This window comes from Grampus griseus (assembly GCF_964374135.1).
Source record: "Grampus griseus genome assembly, chromosome: 12".
Classification (NCBI taxonomy): domain Eukaryota; kingdom Metazoa; phylum Chordata; class Mammalia; order Artiodactyla; family Delphinidae; genus Grampus; species Grampus griseus.
The window spans coordinates 34,860,849-34,885,677 of record NC_139006.1 but is presented as its reverse complement, the minus strand read 5'-3'; the positions used below and the strand labels follow the sequence as shown (position 1 = coordinate 34,885,677).

The following is a 24,829-nucleotide window of genomic DNA, read 5'->3' as shown; positions in this document are numbered from 1 at the left end:
GGGATGCATTGGAATCGTATTGGAGGGTTGGTTTTTATTTTTTATTAAGAAAGTAATAATACACACTTACTAAAAAAAGAAAACCAGTTTCCTAGACATAATAGTTCAGTGTGTATCTTTATCCTTATACGTTTTTATGTGTACAACTTATATAGTATATATATATGCATGAAATTTTTAACATACAGACTCATAGTAAAAACTGAGAAGTTTGTAATTCTTATCCTCAAACATTCCCCCACTCCCCCCTCCCCACTTCCCTCTGAAAGTGGACTGGGGCCCAGGATGATTTTACTCCCTTTTAAACAGAGTGCCTTTGGGCTAAGCCAGCTGGGTTCAGGCTGCATCCTAGTTTTCCTGAACTTGGAGGGCTGGCTGGGCATTGGTCCTGACCAAGTTAAGTGGTAGGTACCCCAAGCAAGGACTCATTCCACCTTAGGGTAAGTGTTCTCAATTTTGGGGCACAGTTTTAAACTCAGTATTTATTTTTCTTTACCCTTTTCTTTATGATTCTCCAGTTCGTGTAGCATTATGGTTTAGCATTCTCCTTGATGTATGCCAGTTTAGCAATCTATGTAAAAGTTTCCCTCTCCTCACAGCATTGTTGTCACACACTCAGCTGATTTGCAATTGGCCATTTTCCTCCAAAAGATTTTTGAAGCCTGTATTTGAAATTATCCAAGTGAATCACATTAAAGGTTGATGTAAATGTTATTTGTTAATTACAATTAAGGTGCATGTAATGTGTTGTACTTTATGTTCACTCTTGTAGCCGTCTGATTCTGTTCACATTACAAATGATGATGAAAGATTTCTACATCATCTTATCTCAGAGGAGAAGGAAAAAGATAGCTTTACTGCTGTGGTTATCACAGGGGTACAACCAGAACACATACAGTACTTGAAAAATTATTTCCTTCTTTGGACGAGACAGTTAACGTAAGTATTTACATTTGATTCAGGACATGTTTCTTCTTATCTTTTTTAAGATAGAAAATATTACAGACATATTGAAGCCTCTTGGCTGTCTGCTTTACTCCTATCCCATTTCCTTCCCTTCAGTACAGGAATCATTACTCTGATGTTAGCATTAAAGTGGTTCTGTATTCTGTAAATATTGTACCGATCACCGGTAATGTATTGGTCATTACAAATACAAACATGAGGCCCATGCTTTTTGACAACTGTGATAACATTTAAAATAAACTTGAGTTCATCCAATTCAGCTCATCACTCCCAGATCCCCCTTTTGTGCTTTTGCTGTGTAGCATGTATTATAATCTTCCATACCACACAGTTTACTTATATTTTTGTCTGCCTTCTACCTTGGAATGTCTGTCGTTTTTTATGCACTGCTGTATCCCAGTGTTTCCTTTTACATAGTAGATGCTCAATAAAAGTTTACTGAATGAATGTATTGAGTCTATTGAAATGTATTGAGTCTATTGAATGTATTGAGTCTATCACTCATGTGACATGAGTAATACTGAAAATAAATCTTTGTGTATCTATTCCAGGAAAACTTTTAGGAAGTATATATTCCATTAGATCAAATCAGAAGTATATACATTTAATGGCTCTTAAGTTTTTTCCTCTGTAGTTACACAGTATAGACCTTTGACTGGATTGTTTCCATAATTTGTATTAACCTGAATTAATTAGTCTTGCAAAATGGGTATACTGTACAAAATTCATGTTTTTAAAGAAAGTATCTTTTCTTATTTATTCAAAGGGCTGTTGTACTTACTTTGAGATTCTCTATTTTATACATATATATTAACAATTAAAATTTTTTATGGGGAAATTGATTTTAGGAATGCCTTTTTTCTTGAATATTGATGTTTATTGGCTCTGTAACACAAGAGTTTTAAATAGGACTTTGGAATGTTTCTTCTCTAAGAACATCTTTTATTAGTTATTTTATTATTTCTCTTAACTGAAGGAATTCAGTGTACATTAATGACATAATTATAACTTAACTCTTGCTTTTAAAAAGAATGATGTATAACTTTAACCATTCTTTGAAATAGACGCTTGCTAAGCTATTTATAGCACTCTTTCTTAATGTATGGTTGTAAACTTATTGTTGACTATGATGTTAATACTTTTGAGATGTCTGAAGAAAGAAATCATGATTTTCAGTGATTTCCTTTTATCTTAGTAGTGTTTTAAACTAGGACAATTAATGTAATTTTAAAAAGTTAAAATTCATATGAAGGAATATTTTAAATTCCTGCTTGAGGAATAATTACACATGTGATACGGGATATGGGGAGAGGTGAATAATCTCCTCCAAATATAATCTTTTGAAACATTTGCCAAAATAAAATAACAAAGATTTCTGAAGTGGTGGTTTTTGATGGGATAATGTTGAATTTATTAGTTTTAGGAGTATTGGCATAAGATTGTTTCAGTGTCATAGGAGAAGAAAGATGAGAGTTACAGAATGATACTCTCATGTTGGGGACATAAGTTAAAGTTACTGAATCCTGTATAGTCCCTGATATTTGAGTCCTTTGTAGAACATCCCTAACAAGTAGAATTATAGCCTCTTAACTTCTAGTTTTAGTTTTTTTGATAAACTATACTTAAAGTATTTGGGCCTTGAAGTTGGAAAGACTTGGATTGAAGCGCCCCCAACTCTATACTTCTGTGACCTTAAGTAAATTAAATTATATACGTTTCTTGCATTCCAATTTCTATATAAAATGAAGGGTAATAATATCTGAATCTCAGGATTGTTTTTACCATTAAATGGTTTACTCTGTTTAAAAATGCTTCATATAGTGCTTGGCACCTAGTAAGTACTGCCAAATAGTAGTTATAGAATTTTTTTTGGTAGAAGATTAGATGAACTGTAATTTTATGTGATTTAAAAGTGTAAAGGTATTCTTCTATGTTTTAGGCATATTTATCATTACTATATTCATGGCCCAAAAGGGAATGAAAAACGTGCATCAAAGGAAGTTGGACCTTTCAACAACATTGATATTGAAGTAAGATAAAATTCTTTCTTAAAGTATTGTGAATTATTAGGTATCTGTTCTAGTTCCAAGTTACTCTGGACAAGAAAACTCAGTCAGTAAATAGACAACTTCTCTGTCCTTGTCTTTTACCAGAACGCTTCCCTAATTTGATATGCAAGTAAAGAGATTATTCCTAGATGTATTTTTGTGGAACCTTTGTTTACTATAGTATATGGTTTTTCCTTTCTCTGTCTTCTCTAGAGATATGAGCTGTTAACTGAATATCATGTCTCAAAAGCAGGGAAGAAAAGGAATAAATAGTTTCTTTTGTTCACAGAAGTCTTATAACAGGTAAAGTAAGATTTAGAAGAAAAGAATATTTGAGTGTTGAGTTCTCAGTATCCTTGCCCACACGTCAGGAAGAATTTCATGTACATCTTTATCCCACTTCCTACCTCTAGCAGGAAACCTTGAATTAAATGTACTCATCACTTAATATATCCTTCAGCTCTGCTTTGCTCTTTCTTTGCTTACTTTCAGTTTTTTATAGTGTATTTTTTTTGAGATGCTACTTAGAGCTATTTAATCCAAATAAAAATATATATGTATTTCAATAAGCTAGATGATTACTTGTACAAATAAAAGTAGTTTTTGCCTGTTCTGTTGTTGGATCATAGGTGAGAACAAAAGTAAAGTCACTATAGAATTTAATTGTTTTTGTTTTATTTTTATTTTAGATTTCTATGTTTGAAAAGGGGAAGACACCTAAGATTATCAACCTAAGGGAAATACAAGATGACATGCAGACGTTGTATATAAATACAGCAGCCGATAGTTTTGAGTTCAAGGCTCATGTTGAAGGAGATGGTGTAGTGGAAGGGATTATCCGATATCACCCTTTTTTATATGATAGAGAAACGTATCCTGATGATCCATGCTTTCCATCAAGTATGTTAATCTGTTATCTTAGCTACAAAATGTGAAGTTGTGATTTAGGATAGTGATTTGTTTTCTTAATAATAATTCTTAGTTGAGCTGTTGAGGTTAGATAAATTTAAAAACTTTTTTCCCTCATGCAAATCTTCTTAAGTTATTAAAGTAGTTATAATTTTTATAATTCTTAATTTTTGTGTATATTCATTTCCAGATGAATAAAGCAGTGGCTTTAAGAAAGATTATATATTCTTTTATCATAGATCTCTTCCTGAAGTGAATTTTTAGCTATATACTGCATAGTAATCCTTTATATATTCTCCATGTTGTCTTCCTGTTATCTTTGTAGGTATTTATAAAGTAGTTTTAAACTTCACTTAGTCACACTAGTTTTTTCTTTATGCTTTCTGATTTTTGCCTTGCTATAGAAAGGTATCTTATACCTCAAGATTATAAAAAAGATCCTGTGGTTTTTTTTCTTAATCATTTTATGTTTACATCTTTAACACATCTCTAATCTTTTTTGTGTGTGGGTTAACTTAATATTTTCCCTGTGGGTTTCCAGTTTCCTAGCACCAATTATTGAACGTTATGATTTTTGTAATAGTTTAAATATCACTTTCATAATAATACAAAGTTCCCATAAGTGCATAGATCCGGATTTTTTACTATAAGGAATTGATCTAGTTTGTGTTTTTATTTATTTATTATAAATTTATTTATTTGTTTATTTATTTATGGCTGTGTTGGGTCTTTGTTGCTGTGAGTGGGGGCTACTCTTCGTTGCGGTGTGCAGGCTTCTCACTGCGGTGGCTTCTCTTGTTGTGGAGCACGGGCTCTAGGTGCGCGGGCTTCAGTAGTTGTGGCATGTGGGCTCAGTAGTTGTGGCTCGCAGGCTCTAGAGTGCAGGCTCGGTAGTTGTGGCTCACGGGCTTAGTTGCTCCGCGACATGTGGGATCCTCCTGGACCAGGGCTCGAACCTATGTGCCCTGCATTGGCAGGCAGAGTGCCACCACTGTGGCAACCACTGTACCACCAGGGAAGTCCCTATTTTGTGTTTTTATACATGAGTAATGATACTCTCTTGTCCTTTATACTGTATATTGATATCTATAGGGCAAGACACTATTGTTCTTTTTTGAGAAAATTCTTAATGCTTAATCTTTTGCTCTTCTGGATAAACTTTGGAATCACTTTGTACTGTACTTTCACTTTAAAAAAATCCTACTGGTATTATTGAGATGGCATTGAATTTTCATAGATTAACAGTATTAAATTTTCTCATTCAGAATAATTCTTTAGTATAGCCTTAATATTGTAGGTTTTGGAACCAGATTTCCTGATTTGAATCTTATCTTTGCCACTTTGTGTAAACTTTGACAAAGTACCGCCTGCCTCAGTATCTGTAAAGTTGGGGGGGTAATAATTCTTGCCTCATAGATGTGTTGTGAGGGTTGAATAAGAAACTGCTTCAAGTCCTCAGAATAGTGCCCGACTTTCTTTAGTAAGTGCTCATACATGTTATTACTCAGTGACCTTCCCTCCCGTGAAGTCTCTAGCATGTTTTTCATTTGCCATTTGTAATTTTTGCATGCTTATAGACAAAAAGATAAAGTTCTTCAAATGATGTCTTAAAATAATAGCCAGTAAGTTGAATGAGATCAGAGGGGTTCTCTAAGAGCAAGTGAAATGGTGTGATTGAAAGGAATATTTACTTGTGATGGACTTGTGAGGGTTTTTTTGGGAGAAGAAGGCTTTATTGGGGGTGGGGGGAATGACTTAATGCCAGAATAACTGAGGTATTACTATGTCAGGATCATGATGTTTGAATCTAATTTATCTAAATATATGAAAATGTATTACTAACAAACATAAAAATGTAGACAGTTGAGCTTTATAACATAGGTTATAATTCTAGCTGTATCATAAAGTAAACTTACATTCAGTGTTATTAATTTGTCCAAGCTAGGCAAACTTGCTGTTGCTCGATACTGTAGATTTTCCAGATGATTTTTATGTAAGTAAACTGGTTGTGACAGAGTTGTGAAGCTTGTGGTTTAGGTACAGGATTCAAGCTCCCATATTTATAAATAGGTTTTAAAGATTGCAGGCTCAGTAGCTACTATAGTACTCCTAACACAGATGGATTAGTATGTTAGCAATTATTGACTTTGTAATGAGAAACACTATTGGTAATGTGGAACCACTTTGAAAATCTGCCTTTTTGAGGGCAAACAGAATAAAGCCACCTTTCGATTTTATAGAATGCAATGTTAAAGATCATAAGATTTTTTGTTACCATTTCTCTGAAGTAGCTTTAACATTTCACTTACAGAAATTGATTTCTCAGTGGTAAAAATTGCGTATACTTTATAGCAATAAACATTTTGTTCCAATATTCCTTTGTTCTAGAATTAAAAGATGAAGATGATGATGATGACTGTTTCATACTTGAGAAAGCAGCAAGAGGGAAAAGACCTATTTTTGAATGTTTTTGGAATGGACGACTAATACCATATACATCTGTTGAAGAGTAAGTTCTGATTTTTGCTGAAATTATATTGTTTTGTGATCTAATCTTTTTACTAACTAATACTTTGTTCTGTTCAAGCTTTGACTGGTGTACTCCTCCTAAGAAGAGAGGGCTTGCACCGATTGAGTGCTACAATAGGATATCTGGTGCATTATTCACTAATGACAAATTCCAGGTCAGCACAAATAAACTGACCTTTATGGATCTTGAGCTAAAATTGAAAGATAAGAACACCCTTTTTACAAGGATTTTAAATGGACAGGTATGGTTTTAAGTATCAAATTTTGAATATTTGCAAGTGTTCTATTTTAAGTACAACGAAAGTCACTAGTAGTGTAGATTTGTACTGACAATTTGCATACTTTTTATTTAATCTGGAATATAAATTTTCATTCATGAGCATTTATGTGTTCACTCAAAAATTTCAAATTGATTAGATCTTGTTCAGGTAAAATTTACAGATCTTTTATCAGATCTTCATCAGTACCTTGACATAGTAAATAGAAGCTACAGAACCATGTCCATTTGATAAGAGCATATAAGAACAATTTTATCTAATACAAAAGCTGTGTTTATATATTAATAACCTAAATATGCAATTTTAATCTAATCTTGGGGGTAAAATTGAGGTAGAACTATGAAATACTTTGGGCTAAAAGGTGCTGTTAGATTGATCAGTATTAAAATCTACATTAATCAATAGAAAAAGTGATAAATTTTTTAAAAAATAGGATAGAACTAGTGTACTTTTATTCTACCTAAGCACCTCAGAAACTTACTTGATGCTACTCTTTCAGTAGTTTAATGTTAAGTTGCCAAGAGATGGATGCATTTATTCTGAATTTAAAATTGCTTAAGCAATAAGCACAATACATGACACACAGTATTTATAGTCAGTCATCCCTACAACATGTTGAAATTCATTTTGCTCTTAATAAAAAGATACTGAGTCTTATATACTTTTATCGAATACGAGGGCTGTACATTGAAATACAGCATAAAAATTTGGTAGGCGGACTATCCCATTCCTAGTTAATAATTTTAATATTCTTGTCAAGTTGACAAAGTGATAACAGTAATTTGCTGATTCAGGAAGGAGTTGGTACCTGGGAACAGATTAGGGGGAAGATTTCCTTGAAGGTATATGCCATTTTTGAGTGTTTACAATGTACATGTTACTTCTTATTCAAATAACTTTTTAAAACCAAAAGTTTTTTCTTTTTAATGATTAACATACTGGCCCTTTGACTATAAGCTGCAAAAACTTAAGCTGAAATCAGTTTTAGTTTTGCCCCATTTTCATTTGGAAATGGTATATTGTGGAATAAGATATATAGGGGGAAATGAACTTCTATAACTTTATGCAAAGTCTTCTGTGAAAGCGTGTTATGTAAAGATTATCTTCCCTACTCATTCTCCTAAAGATAAGCATTAAACAAGTATATAGCACCTTACGCTGGAATGTAAATCTCTATACTGTCTCCCATCAGGGTGAAGAATGATAAGCAATAGCACATTTTTTTCTTATATATTATTAGAAAACAATTTTTATTTTATGATTTATTTTGTGAATAAATATAGATATATAATACATAATTAAAAGGAAACATGTGTTTTGCATAGCAATGATTGTCAACCTTTTTTTCACTATCACTTTATAAAAAGAGCTTTTTTGACCTTTTCTCCCCCTAATCACTCCCCACAATGACATTTTAATACCATAGATATACCATATATATGTTTAAGTACTATATGTATTTAAATCTGTGCCTGATACATAAAAAGATATTTTTATTGCCCTATTGAGAATGTGCATCGTTCACAGTAAGAAGACTTCCACTTACCCTTTTCCCCTAATCAGCTAGTTCTCCTTATCCTAGGCAGCCAGTGTTTGTCATTTTTTGGTATATCCTAGGATTTAAAACAGGGAAGTAAATCTTTGTTGATATTGACCATTAAGACCTTGGACCCAAGGGTGTAGCAAAGATTTTTCTTTCTTTAGTAATGTCTTTGATAGAAATCTAAATTCATATGGGAGAAGGATCCAGCAAAATATTTTAGTCTTTTATTAGATTTTCTGGGGTGGGCAGGTATGTGAAAGGAAAAATGAAATGAATGAGAAGTGTCTGTGGTTGTATTTGTTTATTAGTAGCTATATTTCATAGAACATTTTAAAATTTTACAGGAGCAGCGAATGAAAATTGACAGAGAATTTGCTCTATGGCTGAAGGACTGTCATGAAAAGTATGACAAACAAATAAAATTTACACTTTTTAAAGGAATAATTACACGTCCTGATCTTCCTTCTAAAAAGCAGGGCCCCTGGGCGACTTATTCAGCAATAGAATGGGATGGAAAAATATACAAAGCAGGACAACTGGTAAGTTTAACTTATTTTTAGATTTAATTTTTAGTAGAATTTGAAACTAAATTAGATGTATTAGAATTTATCAACAACCAAAAATAATATATTTACTCTTGGCTCCTTGGGAGCCAGAAAAGAACGAAAAGGCCAAACGGATTTTAATTACGTAATTTAACAGGACATTTTATAAAAAACTTGATTTTTGCCAAAGGCTCAATTAACAAGGTTTTTATTGTTTCTTGCACTAAACTTTACTCAAATGGAGAATTCCATTTTGTTTTTTTAATTGTGATATGGAGAAATTATTTTTCAGCAAATTTTTATTGAGTGCTGCTCGTGAGTTACTGTGCTATTGACTGCATTGTGGAGAATGCAGAGGTCTAGGGGATGTCCTTTGTTCTTCAGGCTGTTACAGCCTGAAAACAGAGATAACCTAAGCAGATAATCATAGGTAAGAAGGGGGTAAGTGCTATGAAAAGAGAATGAATAGTGCTCATGGTTTAGGAGAGAATTTTCTGACTTCGGATTGGCCTCGGAGAAGAGGGTGTATCATGCAATTCTTTGTGCATGAAGTGGCATGTGTATGGAACTTGAAAGAGGTAAAGGCTCAGGTTTGCAGAGGTAATTATGAAGGTAATAAATGCACAAATGTGACACTCTCATCATCATATATCGAAAGCTTTGGAATCAGATGCGGTCACCTCGAAGTAGTGTGTGTAGCTACAGCTTGCTTTTCCAACATTTAGAGGTTAGGAAAACAAGGAGGAGGAGCTGACAAAGGAGAATTGAAAGGGATAAGATAGTGAGATAGAAGGGAACCAGGAGAATAAGGTATTTGTGAAGAGTTACAAGGAGGGAGTGATCAGTTTTGTCAAATTCTGTGTGGTAGTCAAGTGAAACGCTTTCTCAGAGAAGATAATCTGAGCACAGACAAAGACAGGTAAATGCAGGGAAACCGCAAGCAACAGAGTTGGGTTGCTGCAACCTATTGTGTGTGTGAGGAGAAATAGTTCAGAAATGAAATGAGGCTGGAAGGTAGGTTAGGTGTAAATTTTTGTTGTCCTTGTAGTTGGGAAGTTTTGAATTGGACTAATGGAAATTACTCTTAGATTTTTCAAGCCAAGTAAGGAGAAGAAATACATTATAGGCAAGTTTTGAGCTAATTTATTTGAAATAAATGATGACTTTGTAAGTCACCGTTCACAGTCTGCAAGGAACATTTATGGGGGTTTGAGATAACTTGCATTAATAATAATTGATTTGGAAGGCTTTGGGCATTTTAGACACATGCATAGCGATGACATTTTTGTATGAAGAAGCCACTGTGTCTTTTCAAAGATATGTTACAAATAAGTGGAGAACTTCACAAATATAACTTTATTAGAATATTAGAATGCTTTTTTTGTTAATTTTTCTAATGATAGATGCTGAGTTTTCCCCTTGCATAACGTAGTTCTGTTAAGTAATTGTTAAACCTGTTTTTCTAAAAGTAAATATTAATACTAAATCCTTGTTTTAAAACTAAATATTAGGTCAAGACAATCAAGACACTTCCTCTCTTTTATGGAAGCATTGTAAAATTTTTTCTTTATGGTGATCATGATGGAGAAGTATATGCTACAGGAGGAGAGGTTCAAATTGCAATGGTAAGACCACCAAATAACAAAAAATATTTCTTCAGTCTCTTGGTACTACGTTCTTTTGCTTAATTGTTAAAATAAAGATACGGTATTCTGTTTTGCCTCGTATTTGGCTTTTCCATTGGTTAAAGTAGTGGTAGCATGAATTTTTATGTTTCACATTTGATGTTTTTAATAATCTATAGAACAACATCTGTGTGCCCAGTGTTTAATTAATGTTACATATATTATTGCTAGTTAACACAGTAATTTTGTAAAGTGCACATTTCATCCAAGGCCCACAAACATAAACATTGGAGCCGGACTTCTATCTCAAGAATGAAAAACTTCAAAACTAGAACTGGTTTTATCCTTATACTATGCTCTTGTTAAAATTTGAATGGCCTAAGGCCTATTTAATTAGGCCTAAGGAGTTTACATGAAAAATGGAAGTAAACACTGTGGTATAATGTAATAATAGCTATTATGATTTATATACTTAACTAGGGTAAAAATATGTTTCTTTGGAAGAAATGTTCTTGTTGCAACTATACTTAAATAGTTTTTTTTAAATATTGGTGTAAATTTTATTTATTCAGGAACCTCAGGCACTGTATGATGAAATAAAAACTGTGCCAATTGCAAAGCTGGATAGGACAGTTGCTGAGAAAGCTGTGAAAAAATATGTAGAAGATGAAATGGCAAGGTAATTTACATTTCAAGATGCATATGGTAAAAAATAACAAGAAAAATCAAGAGGAATTGTCCTTTTAGCAGTTATTGAGTGTGTCGTTATGCTCTTCTATTTGGGCACTTGTAGTCTTAGATGTGTGTATTGTGACAAACTTCTTGCTGTTAAAAAAAACCTGAGAGCTCTCTGTTATAAAAACAGAATCCTGTATTTCATAGAAAAATGAGGAAATCTTATATCTACAGTGTCACTGTTATCAGCACTATGATTAAGTTTGTTAAAGAAAAAAAAAAAACTTTGGCCTACAGCTAGAAGAAAATGGTAGTAACTGCTGAGAGATAAAGATTAGTACAAAAGAAGTAAAAGGAAATCGAAAAATAAAAGGGTTTGTGGCTCTTGTATAGCTAATGACGTAGTCATTGTGATTCCTACTGAATCTCACTGGTAATTCTTTTATTTGTAGAGTTTATCCTGTCTCCCAAAGGTAGCTTGTACTATAAATGAATAGAAAAATCTCAAAAAACCACAGTTCCTGGCTCTTAACACCAGGAGATTTTGTCTTACTCTGTAACCACAACAGTGGTTGAGGAGAAGGAAATGTTTACAGTATTAATCATTCAGGATTTCAGATTTAACCTGTCAAAAAAAATTAGAAATAAATATTAAAATTTCTAGTAACTATTATTTTTAAAAATAAGACCATAATTAACACAGTTCATGAATAATTAATATGCTGGTTTCATAATAGGCTCCCTGATAGATTGTCAGTAACTTGGCCTGAAGGAGATGAATTATTGCCAAATGAGATTAGGCCTGCTGGAACCCCCATTGGTATGTTTTTGGGTTTTTTGTGTGTGTTTGTTTGTTTTTAAATACTGAAAAAATGCTTTTCTTACATCTTACATTTCATAGTAAAAGACCATGAAAAATTAAAGTGCTGTGTGAAGACCTAGCAGATTCATCAGATTCTTTGGGTGTGACTGAGACATTCTTATTTTTAATTTTGGACTGATAGGTGCATTAAGAATTGAAATATTGAATAAAAAGGGGGAAGCAATGCAAAAGCTTCCAGGAACAAGTCATGGAGGGTCAAAGAAACTCCTGGTTGAGCTCAAAGTTATACTACACTGTAAGTATACAAACTAATTTGGATCTTTATTGTTGTTCTTAAATATATAACATATGTTTTAATATCTTTGTGTAATTATGAGCTAGCAATCTGATAGATAGTACATTTGTTTAAAGTTAGGAGTTTCAAAGGTGTGAATAATTCACATTAAAAAAAATCAATTGTTTTCTGAGGGTTTTTTTTTTAACATTTTATTCTGAATTTTCCTATATAGGTAGCTGTGGGCTAAAATAAAGATATGATGTGCATACATGTAGTAGTTTGTACAATAGGAATTTTGATTGGATAATCCTTATGATCCCTTCTCAATCAAAAATACTGTGTCTCTGAACCTATGGGCCAGAAGTACTTGTTTCAGTTGAGAATCCTGGCCCACTCTTTGGTAAAGGAAAAGAACTGCATATTATTGCTCATCTTGTATTTTCCTAACTTGAATCACCTTGTTTGTTAACTTGTCTGTTGTTTTTTGTGTTTTTTAACATCTTTATTGGCGTATAATCGCTTTACTATGGTGTGTTAGTTTCTGCTTTATAACAAAGTGAATCAACTATACATATACATATGTTCCCATATCTCTTCCCTCTTGCGTCTACCTCCCTCCCACCCTCCCTATCCCTCCCCTCTAGGTGGTCACAAAGCACGGAGCTGATCTCCGAGCTGATCTCCCTGTGCTATGCGGCTGCTTCCCACTAGCTATCTATTTTACATTTGGTAGTGTATGTATGTCCATGCCACTCTCTCACGTGGTCCCAGCTTACCCTTCCCCCTCCCTGTGTACTCAAGTCCATTCTCTATGTCTGTGTCTTTATTCCTGTCCTGCCCCTAGCTTCTTCAGAACCTTTTTTTTTTTTCTTTTAAGATTCCATATATATGTGTTAGCATACGGTATTTGTTTTTCTCTTTCTGACTTATTACTTCACTCTGTATGACAGACTCTGGGTCCATCCACCTGACTACAAATAACTCAGTTTTGTTTCTTTTTATGGCTGAGTAATATTCCATTGTGTATATGTACACATCTTCTTTATCCATTCATCTGTTGGTGGACACTTAGGTTGCTTCCATGTCCTGGCTATTGTAAATACAGCTGCAATGAACATTTTGGTACATGACTCTTTTTGAATTACGGTTTTCTTTGTTGTTTTTGTCTTGACTGCCTGGAAGTATTTTCAATTTATATTTTCAGTAATTGTTCTATCACTATATATTGCATGTCTGGTCCATGGATTTTAAAGATGTTTAAAGACGTTTTATTCACTATGCGTTTATTTCCAACATTTATAAACTAGTCAATGGTCATGTATACTTTCATTGCATAAATGTCTTGCTAGCCTCGGCAGCAGTGAACAGTTTGACTAATTTTACTGCAGTACTCTTATTTTTGGCCTCTGTGACACTCTATTTTATATTTCTCCAACTTTTTTTGATGGCTTAAAACAACATATATTTATTATCTTACAGTTCTCTAGGTCATCCGTCCCAGGTGGACTTCACTGTGCTAAAATCAAAGTGTCAGCAGGATAGTGTTCCTTCTGGAGGTTCTAGGGAAGGCTCGCCTTTTCCACTCCTAGAAGCCACCCACATTCCTTGGCTTGTGGCCCCTTCCATCTTCAAAGCCAGCAGTGTAGCATCTTCCAGCCTCTCTGTGACTCTGACCCTCCTGCCTCTGTCTTATTTAAAACCAAAACCAAAAATACACACAGGCATACCTTGTTTAATTGTGCTTTGCTTTATTGCCATTTGCAGATACTGCATTTTTTTACAGATTGAAGGTTTATGGAAACTCTGTGTTGAGCAAGTCTATTAATGCCATTTTCCCAATGGTATTTGCTCACTTAATGTCTCTGTGTCACATTTTGGTCATTCTGGCAACATTTCAAACTTTTTCATTATTATATTTGTTACAGTGATCTGTGATTAGTGATATTTGATGTTATTACTACAACTTGCTGAAGGCTCAGATGAAGGTTAGCATTTTTTAGCAATAAAGTACTTTTTAATTGAGATATGAACATTTTATTTTTTTAAAGAAATAATGCTCTTGCACACTCAGTAGACTACAGTATAGTGTAAACATAACTTTTATATGCACTGGGAAACGGAAAAATTTATGTGATTTGCTTTATTGCGATACTTGTTTTGTTGTGGTGGTCTGAAGCCAAACCTGCAATATCTCTAAGGTCTGCCTGTATATATATATTTTTTTTAATTAGAAGATTTTTTTTTGTTAAAGTATATATAATAGATTTACCATTTCAATTATTTTTTAAATGTACACTTTACTGTAGAGTGTTTCACATATTTGTTTCTTTGGAATGTCATTTAACTTGTTCCATTGTTTGTTCTATTTCCTGAAGACTGGAAATTACCCCAAAAGCTTAAACAGGTTTAGGTTCACCACTTTTCCCCCCTAAAGCAAGAATCCATACTCCATAGCGAATTTGTGTTTCTTAGGGTATTACATCAAGAGGCATTTGATGACTGTAATGAATTGTCCTACTTTTAGTGCTGCTAAAATGGATTATTGAATTCACTTGGCTAATATGATTATAAAGTTCTCCTTTCATCCGTGATGTAATGGTTTCATCCATTAATGATTTTTGCTTAGTTATTTGGTATGCAAAATGGTGATCCCCTCATTCTTTTATTTCTTCCTAATTTATTATCCCAGTTTATTATCCTTCCTAGTTTATTTGTTAGTAATAAATTTCAGTTAGGGTCATTGGTTTACTCTGAAACACAGCTTTTATAGGAAAGGCAGTAATAAAGGCTTAATCCTTTTTCTTTAATTGCAAATTACCAGTCAGGAATTGGTACAGTACTGTGGTGCTCAGAGACTGTTTTTTTTTGATTTTTATAAATGTGTTTTTCTGAATGTATGGGGTTTTATAGATTTGACATGCTTCCTTGATTTTGATGTGCTTTCATGTTTGCTCCTCTGTCCTCTTGATAAGACCCTTTTTTGTCTTTGATTTGAGCTTTCTTGCTTTCTGGCTCAAGACATCCTAGAATCTTCTTGTACATGTTTACCCTAAACCTCAATTCACCCATTACTCTTTTTTTAACATCTTTATTGGAGTATAATTGCTTTACAGTGGTGTGTTAGTTTCTGCTTTATAACAGAGTAAATCAGCTATACATATACATATATCCCCATATCTCCTCCCTCTTACGTCTCCCTCCCACCCTCCTTATCCCACCCCTCTAAGTGGTCACAAAGCACCGAGCTGATCTCCCTGTGCTGTGTGGCTGCTTCCCACTAGCTATCAGTTTTACATTTGGTAGTGTATATATGTACATGCTACTCTCTAACTTTGTCCCCACTCCTTTCAGTGGGGAATGGCATTTAGAGGCCTGAGTGTTAGGATTGCTCATGGCCACTGGGCGAAATTGTTTCTAAGCCTTTTCGATTGATAGCTAAGCATGAATATTTTTGGAAAAGAAAAAACATGAATTCATATCGATATTCTGAGTTTTTATTTAACCACTTTGATTTCATTTCTTTTATGTTGAAAATCTTGATTCTTAACAACATTAACAGTTAGTTACTGCTTTATCCTATAATATAGTTTCAAAATAGTGATACTTATAAAATTACTAATAGTACTATTAGATTAAATTTGACTTCTTTGAAGCGCTATTTGTCCTTAAAGTTATTAAAGTTGAAGTCAGTTGAAATAATTTAAAAAAATTTTTTAATATGGTCCTATCGCCTACCCACATTTTGGTTTTGCTTATGAATTGCTTTATTTTAATTCTATTTTGTGAATATTTTAAGTCATGTAATTCCAAAGTCAAAAATAAATAACAAGGAATATTTCAGAGAAGTGATATCATCCTTCTATTTGTTTTCTTCTACTTTAGGTCTTGCTTTTTTCTCTTAATAGAGCACTAGGTCTTAGAGATTACTCTATGTAAATAAAGTATGCTATTTTCCTCTTTAAGAAAACTTTTAAAGAAATGATTTTCAATGTCAAAAGAAAATTATTTCTATATTCTTTTGTTTGTGCCAGTTAAGCTTATTTACAGATACATTTTTAAGAATTGAAATAAAGGAATTTTAATCAGCTGAATGAATAAATTTTCATTATGCTATTGACTTGAATAGGATAGCTTTAGATTTTTCGAGGTTTCAAAACTACCTTAAAAAATGTATAGCAGGTAGACATTTGATGCTAGTGTGACATTTCTTATTCATGTTCTATATTTAATTTCTCAAAATTTTTTTCTTTTATTAAGCTCCAAATGGAAATAAAGAAATCATTTCACATATTAGTCAACATGGAGGAAAATGGCCTTACTGGTTTAAAAAAATGGGTGAGTTATTATTCTGAATGTTAAAAATTCTATCAGTATTACATTTACTTGAATTTTAATTTCTTCTTAATTTGTCCAGAAAATATTCAAAAGTTGGGGAATTATACATTGAAATTACAAGTTGTACTGAATGAAAGTAATGCAGACACTTATGCAGGAAGACCACTACCATCTAAAGCAATTAAATTTTCTGTCAAAGGTAAGCAAAACACCAGTATGTAACTCTGTATGCTAAAGGTAGCATTTTAAATCAAGAGGGAAACAGGTAATTTAATAAAAGATGTTTGACCAATTGTATAACCATCTTGGTCTTAGAATGGCTTTATAATTCTGCTTGGTAATCATATTCCTTATAAACGTTTGAAAGCATCATTGTTTTCTAGCTTCCCTTGTTACTGGTAGAGTCTAAAGTTATTCTGATTCCTAACTTTTGCATGTTAAACACCCTCCACTCCCAGTCCAACCGCCCCTATTCTCCCTCTTCCGCAATCCCCAGAAGTTAGGATAATTTTTTTTGTGTGTGGGGGGGGTCCCAATTTCTGAAATTTTAAATTCTAGGGATTTTTCTTGAGTTACTTTGATTTCCTACTCTGTTTTTTCTTTCTACAACATCTAGTGTTAAGACGTTGGACCTCTTGACTGGTGTACTAATACTGTTTTTTCTGCTTTACATCTCTTGGTTTTATTTCTGTACTTTACAAGAGACTTCTTTAACATGATGTTCGACACTTTCTATTGAATTTTTCCTTTCTGCTATAATTTTTTTAGTTTCTGAAATATTCTCTGGTTATTCCCTTTTCAAAGTATTTTCTCCAACTTCATGGATTCAGTATCTATTAATTCTCTGAGGCTATTAATAATAGTGGCATTTTTTCTTGACGCTTTCAAACTTTATTCATAGCTTGTTTCCTCCATGTTGCTTTTTTACACGTCTGCTCTGGGTCCTTTCTATTAGATGCTCTCTTACATTACTAGTTATTTGCACACAGTTAAGAATAGAACATTCGAGAGTGTTTATATCATTTGGGGAGATTATGATAAGAGAATTTTAGGTTTTTTTCTCTTTGGCTGTTCAGATTTCCCAGAGTGGAGTGTAAACACCTGGGTGCCAGCATTTGGGGAGCCAAGCTGGGGAAGACTGTTAGAGGTTTCATATTCAGTATTTATTTTTTTAACATGTTTATTGGAGTATGATTGCTTTACAGTGGTGTGTTAGTTTCTGCTGTATAACAAAGTGAATCAGCTGTACGTATACATATATCTTCATATCTCCTCCCTCTTGCGTCTCCCTCCCACCCTCCCTATCCCACCTGTCTAGGTGGACACAAAGCACTGAGCTGATCTCCCTGTGCTATGTGGCTGCTTCCCACTAGCTATCTATTTTACATTTGGTAGTGTATATATGTCCATGCCACTCTCTCACTTTGTCCCAGCTTACCCTTCCCCCTCCCTGTGTACTCAAGTCCATTCTCTATGTCTGTGTCTTTATTCCTGTCCTGCCCCTAGCTTCTTCAGAACCTTTTTTTTTTTTTTTAAGATTCCATATATATGTGTTAGCATACGGTATTTGTTTTTCTCTTTCTGACTTACTTCACTCTGTATGACAGACTCTAGGTCCATCCACCTCACTACAAATAACTCAATTTTGTTTCTTTTTATGGCTGAGTAATATTCCATTGTGTATATGTACACATCTTCTTTATCCATTCATCTGTTGGTGGACACTTAGGTTGCTTCCATGTCCTGGCTATTGTAAATAGAGCTGCAGTGAACATTGTGGTACGTGACTCTTTTTGAATTACGGTTTTCTCAGGGTATATGCCCAGTTGTGGGATTGCTCATGTTCAGTATTGATCTTTCACTTGATTTTCCTATTTTCAGTAAACTGTAATGCTTTCAGTAGTGCTGTGTCCCTTACTCCTTGGACCAACTCTTAACCTTTCCTGGAGAAGAAACCTTCCAGATATTGCTGAAGATGAGGAAGGCAGTTGACTGGCTCTGTGTGTTGAGGGGTGGGATCTGAGGAACTGTTTCTCAAACAAACTTGAACAAGTCTTCCTTTTTTATTTCAATTTCACTCCTACTTGATAGAGCCATTCTTGAGACTTTTGAGTGTTAATATAGTGTGAATTAAATTGGCTCCCTGCTTGCTTTGTTGATGATTGAGGATTTGATTTCTTGAGTCTTTCTGCTAAGTCAGTTATACTTGCCCATATATTCTCCAGCTTTCAAATTCTGTTACTGTTGTCTTTTTTCTTGTTCATTGTTTTTGTAGGTTTAGGCCCCTTTGAAAAAAATCTCTGTAGTGCCACATTTTTATGGGGTTTTAGAGAGCTGATTTAAGTGCCTGTGATTACCTTGCCTTCTCTAATCAGACAACCACCTTGGGGAGTGTTCCTTTTTGTACATACAGATCATGTTCTTTAAATACACCTGTGAAACATTCTACAGTACGGACATGCTGTAGTTCAGCAGTTTTCTTTGATGAACATTTCAGGTGTTTCCAAGTTTTTGGCTGTTACAAATCACATTCCTATACGGAAAAAAATTATGATGCTTTGTGTACAAGTGCTTGAATATCTCTAGAGTGGATACCAAGAAGTAGAATTGCCAACTGCAATGTGTGTGCTTTAACATTTTATACATATTTACTGTCAGGTTGCCCTCCCAAAAGGTTTTGTACCCTCATCAACAGACTGAGGGTTCTTGTTTCCCTATGCTCATTCCTGGCTAACCTATATTATAATATTTAGCCTAGTTGGTGGTTAAATTATTTAATTATTAGGTTGTGTACCTCTTCTAGCCTTTATTGGACATTGTCATCTGTGAAAGTCTGTTCCTTTACTATGCCTATTTCATTTTATTTTTAATTTTTTTAAATTTATTTTATTTACTTTTGGCTGTGCTGGGTCTTTGCTGCTGCTGCGCACGGGCTTTCTCTAGTTGCACGGAGCGAGGGCTACTCTTCATTATGGTGCGCAGGCTTCTCACTGCAGTTGCTTCTCTTGTTGTGGAGCACGGGCTCTAGGCGTGCCGGCTTCAGTAGTTGTGGCACTTGGACTCAGCAGTCATGGCTCACAGGCTCTAGAGTGCAGGCTCAGTAATTGTGGTGCATGGGCTTAGTTGCTCTGTGGCATGTGGGATCTTCCCAGACCAGGGATCAATCCCGTGTCCCCTGCATTGGCAGGCGGATTCTTAACCAGTGTGCCACCAGGGAAGTGCCTACTATGCCTATTTTAATAGTGTAAAGCTGTAGTTCTCAAATTTAAGTTTTACCTGAACCACCTGCTGGGCTTACTAAAATGCAGACTGGTGGGCCTCACTCCTGGAGTTTCTGACTCAGTAGGATGATGTGAGCCCTCGAATTTGCATTTCTAATAATTTCCCAGGGGATGACTTGAAACTGTTATCTTTATAGGAAGTTTTAATGTATTGTGGATTTTAATCCTTTATTGCATACGTTGCAAGTACTTTCTCATATAGAGCTTCTCTGTTAACTTTGTATCTAATAAAATATTTTGAACTTTATCAAATACATCGTTGTATAGCTGTTGAGTATTGTGTTTTGCCTTAGTTTTTCCTATGATAAAATTATAAACATATTCCTTTATTATATTCGAAAATTTCATAGTTTGAAAACACATTTATCTCTATCTCTAGACTTTTATACATGGTGTGAGATAAAGTTCTAGCTTTATTATTTTTACAGGTGGATTATAGATATAATTTATATAAACTTTGCACAGATTTAAAATGCCATCTTTATTGTAGTCTAATCTTCCATATATATAATGGATGTTTCTACCTACAATGAATCTTCTGACGGATGAATTTTCTTTTCATGTTTATTTTTTTTTATTAAGAGGGTAAACCAGAGAAATTTTCATTTGGTCCTTTGGATCTTCCTTTTCGTGTTGGAGTCCCATTCAATATCCCTCTGGAGTTTCAGGATGAATTTGGTCATACTAGTCAACTATCAACTGATATTCAGCCAGTTTTTGAAGCAAGGTAATCTGAGTTTTCATATTTGCTAAGTATTCACTTTTTTCTTTTTTTAGCTTAAATTATTTATGTTCGGTTAACTTCAGATTTATTATTTAAAATGCTTAGTGGATATTTTATGATATCTGGGGGATTTGTTTAGTCCCAGTCTATTCTCTGTGGCTGTAGTGTCATACATACATTACCTCAATAAAGTTTGTTTTGACTGAATTTACTGTTACAGTTGTTTGGGTGAGACTGATATAGTTCTGTCTTAGTCCATTTCTTTTTGCAAGTATAATATGACTTCTCCTGGCAATTTTATAAACCATACCATGTTTATTTTGTTGTTTGCTTAGAAATTATGGCCATTTAAACTTAGTGGTTACCTACTGGTAGGTTTTTAACCTGCTAATAAAATTTATTTTGGTTTGCTTTTAAAACCATAGCAATAAAGTTTACACTTTCCATGGAAATTGTGTCCTTCCTTAGAATTTGCCTTTACTTAAGAGCTCTATAGAGTGACATGATTGGCTTATATTAAAAAATAGCCCTGAAAAACAATGTGTCCAGTTATATAATTGAGGATGTTCATTGTTTTCCATTACCTTTTTTTGAGGTGCCTAGGAAGAATTCTTGTTTTTCAAATTTCTGCCAAATTTGTCGTTTTTGGAGACACTGTTTTTTTTTTGGCCGCGCTGCGAGGCACGCAGGATCATACCTTAACCAGGGATTGAACCCCGTGCCCCCTGCAGCGGGAGCGCAGTTTTAACCACTAGACTGCCAGGGAAGTCCCTGGGCCCACATTTTAATGTATGCTTTTGCTATCGCCGTGTACTTTTTTCCCCTGTTGGTGTAATTGTTCACTCTTTTAATCATTTGACTACGTACTGTATTCCAGGCATTTGCCAGCTGGAGATATAGAAGTGAATAAGAGCATAGTATTTGCCTTCTAGAAGCTCACAGACTAGTTTAGTGTCCAGATTTATACCATGGTTAAGTTCCTGAAAAACAAAACAGAGTTACAAAAAGTATTGAAAATGAGTTGCAAAAAGTGATTTTGACATATTATATTCATTTGAATATTAAACCATAATGGAAGAGTTGAATACTTAAGCATCTATGTGCTTAATAAGAAACACTAAAAATAATGTCTAGTCACAAATGGAAAATATTTGTGCATTAGTTGACCCCTGTTTTCAATTAAACTTCCTTCTTATCCTTGATAGGACATTCTTACACACAAAGTCTCTATCACACGTACATACTGGTAATTAAGATTTGGGGCTTAAAAAAAAATCTTGGTGGCCTGGCTATGTGAATTTACCTTCAGTAAATTTGTTTGTTTTTTTCTCAGTGTTAACTAAATTAAACAAAAAATCATTCACACATGTAGCCTAAAGAATCAAATAGTTGGATGAGGTTTATATAAAAAAAGAGTAGTTCCTCTGCCCTCTCCACCCCACCCACAATCGACTTCTCAGAACCACTTTCAGCTTTCTTACTTGAATGTTTTGGTACCTATTGCACATATCTAAGTAACTTTTTTTTTTTTTTTTTTTTTTTTGCACTGTGTGGGCCTCTCACTGTTGTGGCCTGTCCCGTTGCGGAGCACAGACTCCGGACGCGCAGGCCCAGCGGCCATGGCTCACGGGCCCAGCTGCTCCGCGGCATGTGGGATCTTCCCGGACCGGGGCACGAACCCGTATCCCCTGCATTGGCAGGCAGACTCTCAACCACTGCGCCACCAGGGAAGCCCTCTAAGTAACTTTTATATTGTTACTTCTTGACTCTTCAGTTTTAAGCATTATCTCTTGACTTATGGAAGATGAGGACACACTCTCTTGTTGCCACTCACATTACAAATAAACCTCCTTCCTATTCCCACATTCTTCATTAAAGTTGTATTCTGGCTTGATCAGTATTTAGTGCTTGCTTTATTATGATTATGTAAGTGCTAATTACTTTCTTCATTGCACAACTGTTGTTCTTTTTTTCTTTGCTAAGTAACTCTCTGCCAGTTGCCTGGTCTCTTCTCAAGATGCTTGGTACATAGATAACCTATCAGTTTCATATTTTTTTCTCTGTTTATTTATTTTTGGCTGCATTGGGTCTTCGTCGCTACACGTGGGCTTTCTCTAGTTGCGGCGAGTGGGGGCTACTCTTCGTTGCGGTGCGTGGGCTTCTTATTGTGGTGGCTTCTCTTGTTGTGGAGTATGGGCTCTAGGCATGCAGGCTTCAGTAGTTGTGGTACGCAGGCTCAGTAGTTGTGGCTCACGGGCTTAGTTGCTCCACGACATGTGGGATCTTCGCAGACCAGGGCTCAAACCCATGTCCCCTGCAAGGGCAGGCGGATTCTTAATCACTGCACCACCAGCGAAGTCCCTCAGTTTCATACTCTTGTAGACATCTTTCTTGGAACTTTGCCATGTGCTCTGGTCTGGATCAGTTGTTCTTACGCTTGTTACATTTGTCCTTCTGTGATCTTCCTTCACTTTCATCCTGGGAGTACCCTTTGTCTTTTGTGTTGGGGAAATATAGTAAAAACAAAACCTACTGTCAAGCTAGAAAACTTCTTCACAAAGGTAGAAGAGAAAGAAGACAATTTTGTTATTGAATAATCAGTAAACCAGAATGTGATTATTCTCATCACAATCTGATAGAGATTGCAAGGAAGGAAATCTTACTCTGTTACATGGGTAAGTAAATAAAATCTATCACATTCATGTTTTCAAGAAAAATTGCTAAGTATCTTTATGACTGGGAGTAGAGTTTGCAATTTGGAGTCAATTGATCAGAAGTTAGGCCCAGGAAACTGGGAGATAGGGGTTTACCTTTATTGATGATTAAATTTCGTAGAGTTCGCTCTCAGGTCCTTGAGGAAACATTCCTGAATTTGTGAGATTGTTAAGTAGCTTATTTTATTTAGCATTTAACCTTCCCTGGGTCTTCAATTTTGAAAGAATCCCTTGTCCCTTACCTTCTGCTGGAGTACATTATTCACTAGTTTCCTAAGAAAGGATTTACATGTAAGATAAAATTATTGCTCTGAAAATGTCTGTATTCTACTTGATTGATTTAATTGAAAGTTGAACACTACTTTCCATCGAAATTATAAAAACATTGCTCCATTTTTGCCTTTTAGCTTCTCCTGTTGCTGATAAATTTAAACTTGTTCTGATTAACTTTCCTTTTTATGTTTCCTATGTATTCTGTCTGGAAGCTTATAGGGACCCACTTTTAATTCTCAACAGGGCAAAATTTTATAATGGTACATCTTTGTATAGGTCTCTTCATTATTTGAAGTACTTCATTTTCTACCTTCCATCATCACGGTTTTCTCTTTTTTTGAAGGGGGGGGATCCTTATTTATTTGATGATGTACCTTTGGGACTGGTTCTCTGATTTTCCTAATTTTTCCATTTTTCTTAATCTTTCTGTGTTTTTGTTTTACTTTTAGACAGACTTTCTCAATTTTATGTTTATATCTTTCCATTGAGTTTTTCCTTTTGCTGTATTTTTAATTTCCAAGTGTTCTTCCTGGTTCTCCGAATGTTCTTTTGTAGATTCTGTTCTTGTTTTATGAATGTAACACATTTTTTTTTTTTTTGCTGATAAATAAATGGTAGTTTTTAAAAAAAGGTTACCTACACTGATAATGTTTATTGTCTCCAAGTTAGTTGCTTTTTATTTGTTGGATTTTGATCTGTTTCTTCGTATATCTGGTTAATCTTTGGTCATCTGCTTTTATATCTGATGGAGAACTAAAATGCACATAGGAGTTTGGGAGAGGCTGTTGAGTGTGAGAGTTTGGGAGAGGCTGTTGAGTGTGAACTCCACTACAGGATGATCTGTCTGTAACATTTTGTTGGGGGAAATCCTGTTGTATCTTGAGGTCTTTTTCTTGGGCTGGGTAGTTTGCTCAAAGAACAATCTTTAGTCTCTTGCCTGGAGGGGAATAATTTGGCTGTCCAGGTTCCTAGCCTGTCCAGGTTCCTAGCCAGTCCAAGAGCAAGACTAGGGTAGGAATGGGAATGAAAAGGTCTCAGTATCCCTATGCGGTCCGTTCAGGATTACCCTTGTATTCTTTTTAGTATTTTACCCTTTCCTGCGACTTACTTTTTGTGCCCAGGTTCACAGATTCTCTGCTTAAACCTTTTCAGAGAATAATTTTCCAGTCATCTGCCAGAGGTGGAGAGGGGAGATCTGGGGATCGAAATTTTAATCAACCCCCCACCTTTTTTTTTTTTTGCCTTTCTTTTTGGCCCTGCTTCTAGGGGTACCTAATAACACCA

General features: G+C 34.6%; 1 protein-coding gene across 1 annotated transcript in view; it reads left to right on the top strand.

Moving 5' to 3' along the window:
* SMCHD1 (structural maintenance of chromosomes flexible hinge domain containing 1) overlaps positions 1–24,829 on the top strand; it is a gene marked incomplete at its 5' end in the record, with an annotated part of 127,709 nt that overhangs the window by 34,171 nt on the left and 68,709 nt on the right. Inside the window, 13 exons of the mRNA XM_082667117.1 lie at positions 773–939; positions 2,906–2,996; positions 3,704–3,914; positions 6,312–6,432; positions 6,511–6,694; positions 8,618–8,812; positions 10,330–10,443; positions 11,016–11,122; positions 11,856–11,938; positions 12,123–12,236; positions 16,476–16,553; positions 16,633–16,752; positions 20,417–20,561. Coding sequence (XP_082523243.1) covers positions 773–939; positions 2,906–2,996; positions 3,704–3,914; positions 6,312–6,432; positions 6,511–6,694; positions 8,618–8,812; positions 10,330–10,443; positions 11,016–11,122; positions 11,856–11,938; positions 12,123–12,236; positions 16,476–16,553; positions 16,633–16,752; positions 20,417–20,561 — 1,730 coding nt within the window. The remainder of the gene's footprint in view (positions 1–772; positions 940–2,905; positions 2,997–3,703; positions 3,915–6,311; positions 6,433–6,510; positions 6,695–8,617; positions 8,813–10,329; positions 10,444–11,015; positions 11,123–11,855; positions 11,939–12,122; positions 12,237–16,475; positions 16,554–16,632; positions 16,753–20,416; positions 20,562–24,829) is intronic.